The following is a 16,299-nucleotide window of genomic DNA, read 5'->3' as shown; positions in this document are numbered from 1 at the left end:
AACTCGTCTCCACGAGCACTGCCCTCACAACCCAGAAGGAATGATGTCTGGACCCAAACTGAACGGAGGACACTGCTGTTAGGTCAGCGTTCCCCGGCCTGAGGAGGAAGCACCTTCCCACCTCAGAAAAGCCCTGGGAGGGCTCCCCTCCTCCCATCCTTCCACCCGCCGCTTCTCCACCAAGAATAAGCACAGGTCTCAGATCGGGGGCCACATCTTATCTTCAAACTATCTACTCCTCTTCTTAAAGACCAGGGTAGAAAGATTTGTCCTTATGATGAGTCATTGCTTTCCAAAGCCATCCATGGATCCTTGTAAAGAAACTGTATTTCTCCCCAGCAGAAATGTTTAATCTGGGGACTGTATTCCTGATTTGGAAATAAATATGCCTGTGACCGATAGTCACAAATACAGCAAGGAAAATCTGTAACTCTCTATGATCATTTACAGCTGGGAAATTAGCTTCCAAGTCCTAGAAACAGGCAAAAGTATGAAGCACATGTAACAGGAGACTACACCAAACACAAAGAATTCTTCATCTTCTCGACCGTGTATTAGTACCTGACCTACAGTGAATGTATGAAGCGTGGAAGTGAGGCTCTGGGTGTTTTATTTGCTGAAGATGACAGGGCAAGGCAGCAGGGGGCTGTCCTGTGGACTGTCCAGGACGGGCTCATTTTCCTGAAGGGACCTGAGGTTTTACTCAAAGTAGTACAGCTTTTTCTTGCCCAAGGACAGGTCCTTGAAGTTTATTTCTTTTTTTTTTTTTTTTTGAAGTTTATTTCTTTTAAAGCTCCTTTATGATCAAATATATTTAACTTATATGCAGAGTACATCATGTGAAATGCCAGGCTAGATGAAGCACAAGCTGGAATCAAGGCTGCTGGAGAAACATCAATAACCTCAGATATGCAGATGACACCACCCTTATGGCAGAAAGAGAAGAACTAAAGAGCCTCTTGATGAAGGTGAAAGAGGAGAGTGAAAAGGCTGGCTTAAAACTCAACATTCAGAAAACTAAGAAAATGCATCCAGTCCCATCACTTCATGGCACATAGATGGGGAAACAATGGAAACAGTGACAGACTTTTATTTTCTGGGTTCCAGAATCACTGCAGATGGTGACTGCAGCCATGAAATTAAAAGACGCTTGCTCCTTGGAAGAAAACTATGACGAACCTAGACAGCGTTCTAAAAAGCAGACATTACTTTGCCGACAAAGATCGGTCTAGTTAAGGCTATGGTTTTTCCAGTAGTCCTGTATGGATGTGAGAACTGGACTATATACAAAGCTGAGTGCTGAAGAATTGATGCTTTTGAACTGTGGTGTTGGAGAAGACTCTTGAGAGTCCTGTGGACTGTAAGGAGATCCAACCAGTCCATCCTACAGGAAATCAGTCCTGAACATTCATTGGAAGGACTGATGCTGAAGCTGAAACTCCAATCCTTTGGCCACCTAATATGAAGAACTAACTCCCTGGAAAAGATCCTGACGCTGGGAAAGATTAAGGGCAAGAGGAGAAGGGGACAACAGAGGATAAGATGGTTGGATGGCATCCCTGACTCGATGGACATGAGTTTGAGCAAGCTTCAGGAGTTGGTGATGGACAGGGAAGCCTGGTTTGCTACAGTCCATGGGGTTGCAAAGAGTCGGACACGACTGAGCGACTGAACTGAAATGATGATCAAAAAGTCAAAACTCAAAGGAACAACTAATTGTGAAAAGCCTAAAGGTTGGTGACTACATGCTCCTTCATCCAAACCAGGACACCTGGGAGTGAAGCAAAGCAGAGTGTGGGGCGGCCAGGCCCCCAGGGAGGCGTAACCCGATGGAGGAGACCACAGGGAACGGAGCTGGAGCTCGCCTGTGCTGCCCCCGAGGCAGTGGGGATGCTCTCCTCTCCCCTCCCTCTGCTCTCTCCCCATCTGTTCCCCCAACCTCCCCATGGGTCACTCCAAAGCACCCTCAGTTCTTAACTCACTGTTCTTCCTACTCACAAAAGTGCCAAAGAAGAGAGGGGTTCAGTAATTCCCTTGTGTTATCCTTAAATTATCTTTAACACCAGCAGACAGAGGAATTAAAAACAATTTGGAATTTTGGTCAACATACTTACAGTAAACAAAGAGTTTAATCCCCAAACAACATCCTGAAATGAGAAGAAAGAAAAAAACAAGTTTCAGGTGAGAGTGGTCTCCAAGAGATGAACCAGTAAGTCAGCATATTATGAAGGTTAGTTTTTTCAGAGTTGTTTTAAAAGGCAGGCCCTAGAGAGTTAATCAGCAAAGAACCGTGGGGAAACAGAGCCTGCACGCAGGTCCAGTCCCCTCAGGCCCACCCTCGCCACCCAGGGACAGCAGCCAATGCAGCAGCTCCACAACCAGCCGCTGCCCACTTCTCGTGACCTTGGCACAGACTGAGGCCTCTGAGCGGTTCCGGTGAGGACGGCGTTTATTGTCCATACCTGACTGAGCCAAGGTGCCATGTGTGAAAATGTTACGGGAGAGAGAGCCAGGGAGACAGCATGTGCACTATGCCAGGCAGCCCAGAGCCTCAGATGGGCCGATGTGCTGCCTGCGGCCCTTCAAGTTAAGAGGAGGGGGATGGTCACCATGAAAACGGCCTTGCTCAGAAGGCCACATCTCTGCGCTGAAGCGAAGGCTGGGAACACCACTGCCCCCAGACCCAGTCTGAGGCGAGTGCTCCTCTGGGCATGACCGACCCCATGGCAGACAGGCAAGGGCCACGACACCGTGGAGCCGCTTTACTACTCGAAGATGGAGGAAGTCAGGGGCTGCTTGCCACTCACTGAACACTGGCCAAAAGCCGGGACGCTTCTGATAAGGGTCAGTGAAGACAGTCAGGGGGCCCAGGGGGCAGCAGCATGGGAGAGCCCAGAGACGATGCACAACCCATGGCGCCACATGGGCGCCCAGGACACACCCCCCGAAGCCCACTCGAGCCACGCTGGCACCTGGGGCCAGTTCCTGAGTCCCTGTGGCTCCCCGATCACCCCCCGCCCCAGAGAGGCGCCCCCTCCAGCACACCTGGCCCCATCCGCCACCCCTCCTCCGGCCGAGGTGACTCAGAGCAGACACAGGACCCCCAGCCTCCCCCTCCTCTGTCCCCGCCCACTGCCGGCAAGCCTGCACTGAGTTAGGGGAGACCACTGTGCAAGCCCGGGGAACAGCGGGACAAGCAGGGACAGCAAAGCACTGCAGCGCCTGTGGCAAAGGGCAGAGAGCACCTGATGCCCCTTCAACCCGCTCAGGGAACGGGGGCGGCGGAGCCCCAGGAGGGCCAGCAGGCGCTGAGGGCAGCGGGAGCGGGGAGGGCGGCCAGCCGTGTGGACAGGACAGTGTGCACACTGCTGTCCTCCCGGGAGGCTCCTCCCAGACGGGTTGGCCCCGGGCAGAGGCCCGCACTTCACCTTCAGCGTCCTTGTGGGGGCCCAGCCGGTGCCGTCGATCGAGTGTTCTCTCAGTAAGCTGAAACAGATGGAAAAGCGGAGTGGTGAGTGAGGAGCGACCAACAGGCCAGCCAGCCGCAGGTGCACAGCTGGGCGCAGCGGCACGGAGCGGCTCCTGTCTGCCGGGCCCTTCTTTTCTCTGTGGTTTGCAGTCTCCTTATGGCTGAAGGACCAGGGAAAGGTGTACAGATCCACGCGCCCTCCAGTGGATCAGGAGCCTGTGCACACACACACGCACACGCACGCTCTGCTGTGTGCCAGCCTGAGAAGTGGCGAGCAGCCTCCCCTTGCTTCCACGTGCTCATCTCCCATTGCCACGGAGACCAAGCAGCCCCAGACGTGTTCTGCCCACATGTGCCTCCTCCTGTGAATCCCCTACTTGGAGCCGAACCTCATTTTTCCGGTGGGGGAGACCCATCTTTTTCGTATCAATTGAAAGGACTGTTTATATACAAGGGGTGCAATCCTGCTGACACTTTATCTTTCAAATTGTGTGTTTTTAATTTTAACGTGGCTAAATCTATCAACTATGGTTTCTAGGTTTTGTAGCAGGCGACCATCTGTTAAATTCCTATTATATTTTGTTAATAATCTGATTTCTCAGAAGATGGCAGAAGTGACCAGAGAAACGCCCTCTCTGGACCCACTCTGACTGGAGGAGGGGAGACAAGACATATAGGATCCGAAACTGAAGATCACAGATTTCTAAAGTTTCAACACTTAAAGGGCAGATAGTTAAAAGGGAAGATGCCTTTAAAAAAAAATACACCCTTATAAAATGTATTTTTCACTATCAAAAGCCAAAGTGGATGCGAAAGTGGGTATCCTCGTGCCTGCAGGGAGGGCGATTAGTCTGCACACGGCCTTTCACAGGTGCCGGCGTTCTCTGCGGGGAGAAGAGGGTGGGAAGACAGGACCCAGAGGCAGGGCCTGAGGATGAGATCACAGCAAGGGAGCACACAGCACGCTGGAGCCACGCCCCAGATGGAGCAGCTGGGCTCCCAGGTCACACGGCCACCAGGGGTGGGCCAGGACGCCAGCACCAGAGCCCCGCAAGCTGACCTCACTGCCCTGCCAGAGAACGTGCGTGACACAAGACAGACACAGCCCACAGGCTAAACTGACTTGAAAACCACCTCGAACCCCACCCTACACAACCTCTCCGGTTCTCTACGTTAGTGACCAGCAAGCTCTAGAAGCAGGAAATGGCTGGTTCCCGGCCATCTGCCCCTGGAAGGGCAAGGCCCCGGGCACCACGGATAAAAGGCTCCAGGCACGTGCTCCTGCACACTTCGTTTTGGTAAAGACCGTTTTGGTAAAGAGGACACTGAGGGAACTGCCTGGCGGTCCAGTGGTTAGGACTCCGCACTTGCACTGCCAGGGCCTGGGACTGATCCTGGCCAGGGAACTAAGATCCCATAAGCCACGTGCATGCAGCCAAAAACAGTAGAAAAGAAAAACCACAAGAGAGGACACTTAAATGTAAGTGGGCGGTCTTCTGAAGCCTGCCATCCGCATTATCCTCCCACTGTGAATTCCATTAATCATAGTTTCCCCTTTTATCTAAAATCAGCCACGTGGCAGGAGTGTGCCTCATTAAAATAAGAGGGGACGGGGTAAAGGTCCTTAGAGGGGCCGTCCTAGGTGGATTGCAGAGGCCAGGCTGGGATGGGGGAGCCGAGAGACCGCTCCAAAGCCTCCCGACTCTGGGCCCAGCCTCAGAGTGTCCTCTCAGGGGAAGTAACGGGTGGGAAGCCCAGCCTCAGAGTGTCCTCTCGGGGGAGGTGACCCCTGGGAAGCCCAGCCTCAGGCAGCACTCAGAGCACAGGAGATGGGAGCAGACAGAACTCACCTGAGGCATATCTCACCAGTCTCGGTGATGTTGGGGTGCCAGATCCTGGTCAAGCATTTCACTTTGGGAGGCTGCAACACAGAAGGAAGAGATCACAGGTGATCCAGAGCCTTCTGTGTCCCCCATCCAGTGCCGTTTTACCGTGCACTCCCGGCTCGTCAGGCAGCGGCCCCAGACCCTGCAGCAGTGTCTGCACACCGCATGCAGTGCTGGTCTCGCTGGGGGCGGCTGCTGTCCCCGCACAGGACCCCTCCGCATCCTGGGGCTGATAGCAGATGGTGCTGGCCGCTGGGCTCCTGCCCCCTGCCCCTCCCTGGGCCCCGGCTGTGGGGGAGCAGCCACAGAGGCCTGGGGAAGGAGTTCTGTACCCCCAGAACCCGCTGTGAACCAGGAGCCCCTAGACTCCTTCACGCTACGTGCTGAGCAGCTGAAGCGCTGCCCCGCACAGCAGCGCTGGCGCCCTTTGTGGGTATTCCCGAAGATGCTACTGTCATTTTCCATGTCTAGATGCAAGTCCTAGTCCACTAATACTTAAATGAGGGAGAGAGAATGAAAAGGATCACGCGGGAATAAGACACATCAACATCACTTAGCATGGAGCGTGTTTGGGTAACGTTCTTTTAATCTTACCCTATTTTAAAACCGATCACACTCATCTAAAAAAAAAGCAAAAACAAAAAGGAAAGATACTAATGTGTGTGTAGACAGAGATATAGCACTGTACCCGGAATAATTTCTATTAATATCTGATGCGCATTCTGGAGCCCCTTTTCGAGGCCATGCACACAGGTGTGTGTGGTGCACAGTCGTTTTTCTTTCTACAAGTAGGGAGATGTGCTGTACACTTTCCACATTTATTCTCGTCTCCGATGCCTTTGGGCGTCCATGCATTCCATGGCACAAACACTAGCATTTAGCAAGCCCAGAAGCTTAGGTTCTTCCCGCTTCTACTACAAAACTGCCATATCAATGCTATCTTCACTCACACCGGAATGAAATACTTCCCTGGGATAAGACCAGGAACTGGGCGGGGGGTTCTGGCCACAGCGCTGCTGCGGAGTCAGTGCCAAGCGCCCTCGCGTCCAGGCGCCCACCCCTGACTCCAGTGGGTAGCCCCTTCCCCAGGCCCAGTCCACTGCAAGGTCACCTTGGTTTGAGGAGCATGACAGTCATCTCTCAGAATCTCACCAGACAGGTCATCTCACAGATACAAAGTCTTTGTAATTTTTATCTCTGAGGCCAAATCTAGAGAATATGTCACCATCCAAATCTTCTGTACTTTTTCTAGTACTCTAATATTGTCACCTTTTGAATCTGTATAAAACAAACATTTTTAAACACTTTTTTTCAGTACCCTTATTAAATTTTCTTCCTGATTTCAAAGCAACATGACGTCAACAGATTCCCCTGAATGATTAGTCCAACCAAGTAGAGGTGGGTATGTGAGGATTACAAAATTTAGGATCAGTGGGAGCTGAAATCAATCTGAATATTCTCTAACTTGCTCTTCTGCAGGTAAATAGGAATGCATTTGACAGAACACATACTAGCACAGCCTGCACTCTCAGCAAGGCCTTCAGGCTCAAGAGGAAGGTCAGCCCTGCTGGCACTGTGCATGTGGTAAATCTACTGAACACAGTAACCTGCAGGGCAGACTGCATCACGGACTCAGCGTCTGAGGGACTGAAGGCCCCCTCCCTGCTCTGAAGCCCTGACGCGCGGCCACCTGCCTGGTGTCCCTGCAGCTCCAAGCATGGGGCCGCACCTGCCCTCTCCCCCTCGCCCCTCCCACAGCTGGAGGCTGTCGACGGCCCTCTTGACAGCAGCGCCCCAGAGAGAGAGCAGGCCTCTGCAGCACAGCTGGGGGCCTGACTCTCACACACACTTCTCACACTTTTTCACTTTTCAATAGTCTGTGAACTACTCTCACAGACCCCTACCACCTCCAAAACCAGACTAACAAGATGCACTCAGCTCCAGCTCCTACCTCAGGGGCTGGCATCACTAGCCATCCTGTTACACAGCTCAGGGTGTGTACATGACAAAGGCCAACTGCAAATCAATGGGGACAGGGGCACTTCAAGGGTTAACTATTCATAAAAGTACAGTCAGATGCTCGCTGAGAGCTTCACATAACATAAACAACACAGACCTCGATGAGCACTAGAACAAACACAGATGAGTTGCCTCGCGGTCCGAAGGCCTGTTACAAGCATTCCACAACATGCAAAATTCAAGAAGGAAAAGTAGATTTGGCTACACCTTAAAACAAAAAGCCACAAGCTTTTACAGAACAACAACAAGACAAATGAAAACGCGAAAATGTTTATGACACAGCTAAGTAAACTAAGAAAAGTTTCATATAATATCTATATAGGAATGCTTATAATAAGCACATAATAATAGCCCATAAAAGACATAAACAGTTAATAAGTAGGAAAAAAAATTAGCATCCTATTTAAGAAATGAAAATGCAAATAACATTTAGATATTATTTATTTCTTTCCAAAAGAGCAAAAAGAAAAAAAAATAATGAAAACATCCCATGTTGGTCAAGGTTTAGGAAAAACAATTTTCACACACTGACGGTGGAGATGCCAAATGGAAATTCTCTGGAAGGTAACTGAATCATACTGATTAAAAAGCCTTAAAATCAGCATCAACGACTCAATACCTGTAACTGCACGTCTAAGAATTTATCCAAAGGCGGCAGCAGCAGGCATGCGTGTGCTGCTGTCCAGGACCTGCGTCACAGCACTGCTTATTCCAGGGGTCAGCAAACTACAACCCACGGACCAAATAAGCCCGAGCTTGATTTCAAGTGGTTTATGAGCTAAGTACAGCCTATATATTTTTAAAGGGTGTGTTTTTTTGTTTTTTTTTTTAAATAATGTATGATAGAGACCATATATAGTCCACAAGCCCTAAAATATTTACTGTTTGGCCCTTTATAGAAGTTTGGCTCATATTATCAAACACTGGTCACCCAGTGATCAACCATAAAGGGTTAGTTTAAAACCACGATACATCACACAATTAAGTGCTCCTACCAAGGATGATATAATTATATACTAACTGACAAGAGAACATACGTTCTTATGATCTGATGATGTATCACGCTGCTGCTGTGACTCTACGACCCCATGGACTGTCGCCCACCAGGCTGCTCTGTCCATGGGGTTTCCCAGGCAACAATACTGGAGTGGGTTGCCATTACCTTCTCCAGGGGATCTTCACTATCCAAGGAGCAAACGTGCGTCTCCTGCATTGGCAAGTGGATGCTTTCGGCTGAGCCACCAGGGTAGCCCATATTGTACTATACTGTAATATTAAAAACCCCAAGTCCCCAAGCTATGTGTAGCGTGATGGCACTTGTATGTATGGTTAGATATCGTGCATAACATCCATCAGCAAGTTAGTGATGATCATCTCTGATGCTGGAGAGAGACAACAGATGACTAATATTCTATTTGTGCATAGTGATTTTTTCCTCAACTTTCCAAGGAGTATAATAAATTACCCTAAAAAGAAGAAGGGCCCGTGGGCGTTCAGGTGGTACCTCCTGCTCTCCTTCTGGAAATGTGGCAGGACTGCCCTTCCTGACCCCTTTAAGGACTGCTCGCAATCATGTTGCCTGATGCGGTTTTATCACATAACCTCACTTCCAGTTAGACAGAAAAGCCACATTCCTGTCTCCTGCTTCAGCACGTGGATTTCTCCCACAGCTCAGGTGACACGCCAGGGGAGCCGCGTGAGGGCCCAGCGTGTGAGACTGCAGCCAAGCTGCTATCTGCTCCCAGGCCTCCTCCTGCTCTGCGCGTCCCCACACTCTGGGGCGTCACCATCACCGCATCACCACCCTGGCTTGTCACCGTTTCTGGGTCCAGAGGCTGAGCTTCTTCAAGGCCGCCTGACTTCTCACCTCCAGCCCACAAGGCCTGACCCAGAACCCAGAGCATTTTAGGAGCTCATTAAATGTCACTCCACTTTCAGCCAACTTCTAGGGCTGAGAGAGACTGTGAAGCAGCTGGAGACTGTAACATAAAGTTCAGGGATCAAAGGACAAAGAACCAAAGGAAATATCTGCATTTTAGCTGCTGGGGCAGAGGGCTTGCGGGGGCGGGGGGGTGGGGGGCGCGGGGGGTGAGGGGATACCAAATAGGTGTTTTCTTTTTAAGAAAGTTTATTCTAAAATAATGATTTATTGATGCTTAACTGATTAAAAAAGCTTCATCCACAATCTTAAAAACTGACCTTGACTGCAGGAACCATAAGCGTAAGGGGTTTTAAAGAAAAAAAGTCCTTATAAAGTACAGAAATCCTATAAACTGTGATGTAAAAGCAAATGAGTTCTGAGAAAGCTCCACAAAGCCCTTTCAGGCTGACTTGCCGAAAACCGGCTGTCTCTCCTCACTCCAGTGAAACGTGAATTCCTGAAAGTCTGCTCTCAGAATCACTACTCCACATGCCTGGAACCTCTATATTTTCAAATGCTGGTTTATTTTCCACACCACAAATTTCTTGGGGGCAGAGAACATACCAACCACTGAACAAATGTGAGCCACATGCCTGGTGTGGCCACCTCCGCCCAGCAGTGGAAATACTGTGAGATCAAGGCACCCCCAGACTCCTCCTTTGGGGAGCAGACAGTCCAGTGAAGAAAGACAGTGAGGAGAACTAGACAAAGATGAACTACTAACAAGGGGACACCACCACCTCTGTACCTACGAAGCACACCACCTCACGTCTCCAGGGACTGGGCCACCCTCTTCACCCTGCTGTGAGCTCACGGCTCTGGCTGGTCCCTGCCTGCAGAGGCAGACAAAGCACGCAGAGGCCCTCCTGGCAGCAGGGTGGAGTCTGGATACACCCGGACGGCCTGGCCTCTCAGTACTTCCTGGCTGGAGAACACGGGTTTTGTTCCCAATGAAAGAGGACTAGCCCTGTCACTTAGAAATTTTCCAAAGGAGGCAGAAACTAAAATAGAAAAATGTGAGATAAGCCACCAGTACTAGAGGGAATGTGTCTTTGAGGCTCAATGGTTTTCTATTCACTACTTATTTCTGACTTCATTTCTTAAAGAAGTCACAGGGACAGGGGAGTATGACCAACACTTCTGACTATGAAGCAGCCACCAGGTGTGCTGGGAAGGGCACATGTTAGGAAGGCGGACAGCTCTTGACAAGAATTGGCTTTGGCAATGGAGACACTGAGACCAGCAAGGCCAGCTAGGTAAGTTCTTACTTTTCCTTTCTGAGCCTTAACTTCCTGATGGGTAAACACAGAATACTGAGGTCACCCAAATGACTGGAGTATGACCTAAGCAAAATGAGTGGAAGCGCCTGACACGTGGAAGCCCGAAACACACCTCTGTTCCTCCCTTCCTGTCCTGACTCTCTGCTCTCTCCTTACACTGGAAAGAAGACACTCTGTCACCAAATGATGCCTGACGCACACCAACAGCAGTTCTCAGCTTTGAGGCTTGTTTGGAAAGTTCACCAGCTTACGCTAAACCCTATGATCTATCTTCCTCCCCTGAAATTCCCTGCTTTTCTGAACGTGGTATCGCAAACCTACGACCTTTACCTCTCTTCAGAGAGAGGGCACATGTCCAGGAAGCCAGAGCCTGGAGTTTTAAGTACTGCATGTCTGGTTGTTTCCAGAAACCATCAAAATAGCCCCACATTCGAAACATGTGCCTGTAAACCAAGTTCTCACACTGCTCTTGCCTGGGGAGGTGCAGGTTCCCCTGTCAGTGACCAGGGCAACAGGAAAAGTCTCAGTAGGCAGCTGGATGGGTGGGTCAACAAAGGCCTGGAAGGCGTATCTTCCTATCTTTGTGTAACATTTAAATTTCCTTTTTCTTTTTCTTAGATTGCCAACTCTTCCACATCCTCCAAAAGGGCTTTGAACATAGTAGCCCAGTAGAGATCAACTTCCATACAGAAAAGTTTGGCTTTAAATAGACAAGTGTTAGAGCCACTGAACTAGACAGCCGGGGTCGGGGGTCGGGGGTGGGGAGGAAGCACAGGAGGAGGGGGACAACCCCACTTGTCAGAAAGGAGAGAGCTGTCGCTGAGGGGAGCAAGGGCCCAAGCGGTGCCAACTCCCTCAGCCTCAGACTCACAGGAGACTGAATTTTACCATCAGATTTTTCTTTCCTGCTCAACAGGCCTAGAGAATGTGAAGAAACATGGCGGGAAGTAGACAACATCAATATGCAAAATCTATAAATCGGTAGAGCTGACCCCGTGCAAGCCCGGGGGCACAGAGCCTGGGCGGGCGCACCACGCCCTCTCCTTGCCCCTGCTCGGGGGGCGTGGGGTTGTTCGGAGCCCTCACGGATTTCTCACTGCTGTAGTGAAAATGCCCCCCCAAACCTCACATCTGGGTTTTCTCACTTCTCCACTATTTCCTGACCCCAAGTCTTCCTCAAGTTGACCTGGTCAACCTGCCCTGTACAAAGGCTGCCGGCCCTCATTTCCACAGCTGTCAGGACAGCAGGAGACGTGTCTCGTCGCCCAGAACCCCTGCCTCAGCTGTGCTCGAGCCGACCCAATTCTAGCTCTCCTCACACCCTTAACTGGCCCTGACCACTTTCCAAATACGACCTTCTCTCTTCCTTCTCTGAATTCTCCAGTTTCCTATCGTTGACTGATGATCACTGTCTGCTACTTACTACTTTCAGCACTTTATGATTGATTTTCTACCCTTTCTCTCACTTTCCTACGTGGTCAGCAGATCCTAAAAGCAAAGGCAAAACGTAACCGCACCGGGCACAGCTACTCCTGGAGCGTCCTTGAAGGATCCGACATGTTTACAGGGGTGTAAACAAACACTCATAGTTTAAAACCATGGGTTGTTTTCCTTCTCCAAAAATCTAAAACACGTTTTATACGCTTCTCAAATTTTGGTGTTATACAATAAACAAACTTACACTTTTAAATAAAATCTTCTTTCCTCCAGTGTCAGAATTTAACAAGATTTGCATGAAATACGCAGGCAGATCCCTGTAAACGTGTGGTCTCAGGACAGTAATTCCAGCCTCAGTAGAGCTGCACCCGGCACAGACTGCCTGGCACACAGTACTTGCAAATGTGCACTGAGAATGAACCTCTCTACTCAAACTCTAAATACTGCTAGTGAGGGGCATTAACCCACAAGTGCCGGCCATTCCATGCTGAGTCCCAGGACCAGGTGGGCCGCATGTGGACACGATGCTGGGGAGGGGACCGCCAGGCCCCGTGATGGCCAGGCGCCACGCGAAGGGGGAACATGACTCAAGCGCAGGCTACTCACCACCATGTTGTATGCGTCAGGAACTTCAGTTTCAAACTGAAATTTTCCACCCTGGTAGTAACCCTCATCTATCAAAAAACACAAAACAGAACAAAGAAATCCTTTAAATTAAAAAAAAAAAAGGAAACAAAGGGCAAGCACTATGTTAGGATATGGCATATACAGAGTTTAAAAAGAGGACCGTCAGGCTCCTTTGTTACTGCAAGCTTGCCCCTGAGCTGATGGTACTGGCGGGCCCGCTCTCCTCCTGGTGGGCAGCGCCCTCGGGAAAGGGGAGGCATCTTCTGGGAGCCTGGTTCCCCTCCTCCTCTGTCCCTGGAGCAGCCCAGCCCTAACCGCAGTGCTCGGGGCCTCCCCTCAAGCCTCCAGCACATCTCACGACAGGCTGCTGTCCTGCCTCAGCTCTTGGTCATCTGTCTGCTGCTCGTCTCCCCATAAGCAGTCAGCTCCAAGGGGCAGGCAGGCGGATGGCCCTGTCACCTCCCACCTCCCTTTCACGATCTTTCTCCCGCTCAAAAGAGAAGACACGCTGCTCATCCAGCCTCTCCCTGGGGTACGCTGCACCAGGGGTGATGCATGCCCACAGCGGAGCACCCTGGATCCAGGCCCAGTGTGGGCTTGTGCTTCTCTCCATCTCACACCCACTTCTGTTCAGGGCACAGCATGGCACTACAGATAAGATGTCACGGTTCACGCTGGAATGTCTTGAATTCAGACACACTGTGGAGCCTGATGGCAGGGATGGTTAAATTTCATTTAGTCACTTCAATCTTAAGACTGCTGTAAAGGAAAAAGCATCACCCCTGTGAGGAGCAGCAGGCAAAGAGGGCGCCAAGGAGCACAGAGAGGCACCCTCCTCCACATGGTGATCAGCTCCACACCGCACCTCTCCACTAGGAACTGAACTTGGAAGTGGGATGGCTGTCAGATGCATACCTTCAAGTTTTTAAAAAGTTAAGGCCTCACCCGAGACAGAGTGGTTTGACAGAACTGGTTCTGTCTATTGATGCAGATATTTCTTATAAATTGAATGAGCGAAATCCGCATTCACGAGCTTTTGTAAGGCCCACATGTTTAATATTGTAAGGGTATGATAATACTGTAAGGGTATGATAAAATTAATATCAATTTTCTCAGTGCTACCTAGTATTTCATGTACAATGAGAGGCTGTCAAGTGAAGAAGGGCAGGTATGATGAACGGTCAGCTAGCTGGTGTCAGGAAACTGGTTTTGGGGCAGCTTCAGAAAATATGACACAAAGGGACCCCAGTGACCAGGTTTGTAAAGCCTTTTCCAACCAGCTGGTTTTCAGCTCTTTGCCATCAACACAACACAAGGAGCCTAACCTCAGCTGACGACTTATCAAACCCCTTATGTGATTTTTGGCTCCTGACTCTGAAGCCCAGTGACACAGCGACAGTGGCAACCAACGCCTCCCGCCTGCCTGCTTATTCACACCGAGTTTCCAGCGGCCACACCTAGAAAGACAAAAGGAAGGAAGAAAACTGACAGAGTGAACCCTTCTCTCTAGCATTAGGTGATTCTGTTCACAAACACCTAACTGAATCAGAGGAAAATGCTAACAGTAACCTCGACATTCTCAGATACGTTTCAGATAAACTGCTATTTGGTTTAATAACCATCAAAGCTTGCAACATATTGTTTAAAGTCATTATTTATCCTACAACATTTGAGGAGTGCCTACTATGTGTCAGGTACCGTTCTAGACAAGGGTTGACACACCAGTAAGAGACCTTCCTGGCCTCGTGAAGCTTATATTCCAGAGGAAGGGAGACAAAGTAAATAAGTAAATCACACAATAGAAAGTGAAAAAGAGCTAAGGGGCTAGGAGGTGGGAGGAACTGCAGTTCTAATAGGACCTGAAACTGAAGGCTTAAAGGAGGGGGAAGGAAAGCAGGGTGAGAGACCCCTGAGAGGGCCTGATGCATCCCAGGGACTTGGCAGAGGCCAGGAGGCGAGGCAGGAGGAGGACCTGAGGTGGGAGGGGCAGCAGGCCTGCCGCAGGGCACGGTTAAGCACACCAGCTTTCATTCAGAGTGAGGCTGCAGGGGGGCTTGGGCAGAGGAGGGGCAGCACCACAGAAACAGTCCAGATGAGACTGTGCTGGTGAAGACCAGGTGAGAGCTGCTGAAGCAGAGGTCCCGTGAGAGTGACACCACCAGGATCTGTGGACAGAGGAGGGTGGGCGGGCAAGGAAGGAGCCCAAGTGCCAGATCTCTGAGTGTGACGGAGAAGGGCAGAGCTGCCACCTCAGAGACAGACAGCCTGTGGAGGGCACAGCTGTGAGATTTAACATCGGATGTGAGATCCATCTGAGATTGCATGTTCACAACCAAGTGGAGACATTGATGGGAGTGCTGGGCAGAGGTTGGGGCTACAGGAGCATGGTTGGGAGCTGTGCACGGAAGCATCCAGACTTCAAGAGCTGGAGAGGTCCTCAGGGACCCTACTATGGTGGACCAAGGACAGGACGAAGCCCTGAGGGACCTTCTGCTTAGAGGGGTCAGAAGGCAGGACAAGAAGGGCAGTAGTGGCAATGGAGGAAAACCAGGATCTAGGAGCTGGAACAGATGACTGCAACAGTCAGTCACGAGATCAGGCTCAACACCCAAGGGTCTTACGTTATAGAACTTCTTAAATAACTGAATTTAATAGTTACAAAAGAGGGTGACAGGGTGAAAAAATTCTTATAGGCAGAAAAATGTTTATTTCGGGATAAAATTCTGTGTGTGTGTGCTTAGTCACTCAGTCCTACCGGACTCTTTGCGACCCCACTGACTGCAGCTCGCCAGGCTCCTCTGTCCGTGGGATTCTCCAGGCCAGAATACTGGAGTGGGTTGCCATTTCCTTCTCCAGGAGATCTTCCTACCCCAGGGATCGAACCCAGGTCTCCTGCACTGCAGGCCGTTTCTTTACCATCTGAGCTACCAGGGAAGCCCAAAATTCTGTGAGACAAGAGAAATAAAACTATGAGTGCATGGAGAAAAAGTAGCAATGAACATCTCCCAACGATTAAAGTAGAGCTTGTTCATTTGTTTTTTAAATGCGTGATGGTAGGTATATCCATGGTATTTAGACTCCACTGGAAATATTGTGAAGAGTAACACAAGACTTTTCCCCTCTTTAAATGTCAATATTTACAGCACACTGGAATCACATGCTATGCAAATTTTAAACTCGAAGGAAAAACACAATCCCTGCCAAGATGAGCCTGCAGATAGGAGGTCGGCAATCTCTCTGTGAAGGGCCAGGCACTGTGAACTTTGGGTAGAAATAGAGAAGATCCACAGTGAAGCACACAGAGCAAAGTAAACAGAACCGTGTTGCCCACAGTTCATACGTAGAGGGTATATATAGGCAAGATATTACCATTCATATACATAATTGGAGTCCCATAAACTGCTTATGGATAAAATAAAGAAATGTTGGTCAGTTACTTCTAAATTTGATGAAAACTGTTAAGTCATGGATCCAAAAAGATCAATAAACCCCAAGTGAGATAAACAGGGAAAAAAATCCCATCAAAGCACATCATAATAAAACTGTCAAAAACTGCGACAAAGAGACAATGCACACCACAGAAAGTGAAACAAAGAATCACCACTAACTTCTTACAAGAGGAAAAAGAGCAAGTCAGAAGGCAGAGGAATGGTATCCTTA

The 16,299-nt window shown here is 49.8% G+C and overlaps 1 protein-coding gene across 2 annotated transcripts in view; it reads right to left on the bottom strand.

Annotated features, from left to right (window-relative positions):
* Positions 1–16,299, bottom strand: part of UBE2F (ubiquitin conjugating enzyme E2 F (putative)) — a 46,194-nt gene that overhangs the window by 3,184 nt on the left and 26,711 nt on the right. For both annotated transcript variants that reach the window (XM_055586591.1, XM_055586590.1), the window contains 4 exons: positions 12,619–12,686; positions 5,320–5,390; positions 3,429–3,486; positions 2,115–2,147 (listed from right to left, as the gene is read on the bottom strand). In XM_055586591.1, the coding sequence (XP_055442566.1) occupies positions 2,115–2,147; positions 3,429–3,486; positions 5,320–5,390; positions 12,619–12,686 (230 nt within the window). The remainder of the gene's footprint in view (positions 1–2,114; positions 2,148–3,428; positions 3,487–5,319; positions 5,391–12,618; positions 12,687–16,299) is intronic.

The sequence above is a fragment of the Bubalus kerabau genome, chromosome 6 (assembly GCF_029407905.1).
Source record: "Bubalus kerabau isolate K-KA32 ecotype Philippines breed swamp buffalo chromosome 6, PCC_UOA_SB_1v2, whole genome shotgun sequence".
Lineage (NCBI taxonomy): Eukaryota > Metazoa > Chordata > Mammalia > Artiodactyla > Bovidae > Bubalus > Bubalus kerabau.
The sequence above is the reverse complement of the archived record's forward strand: the minus strand, read 5'-3'. Positions and strand labels throughout refer to the sequence as shown.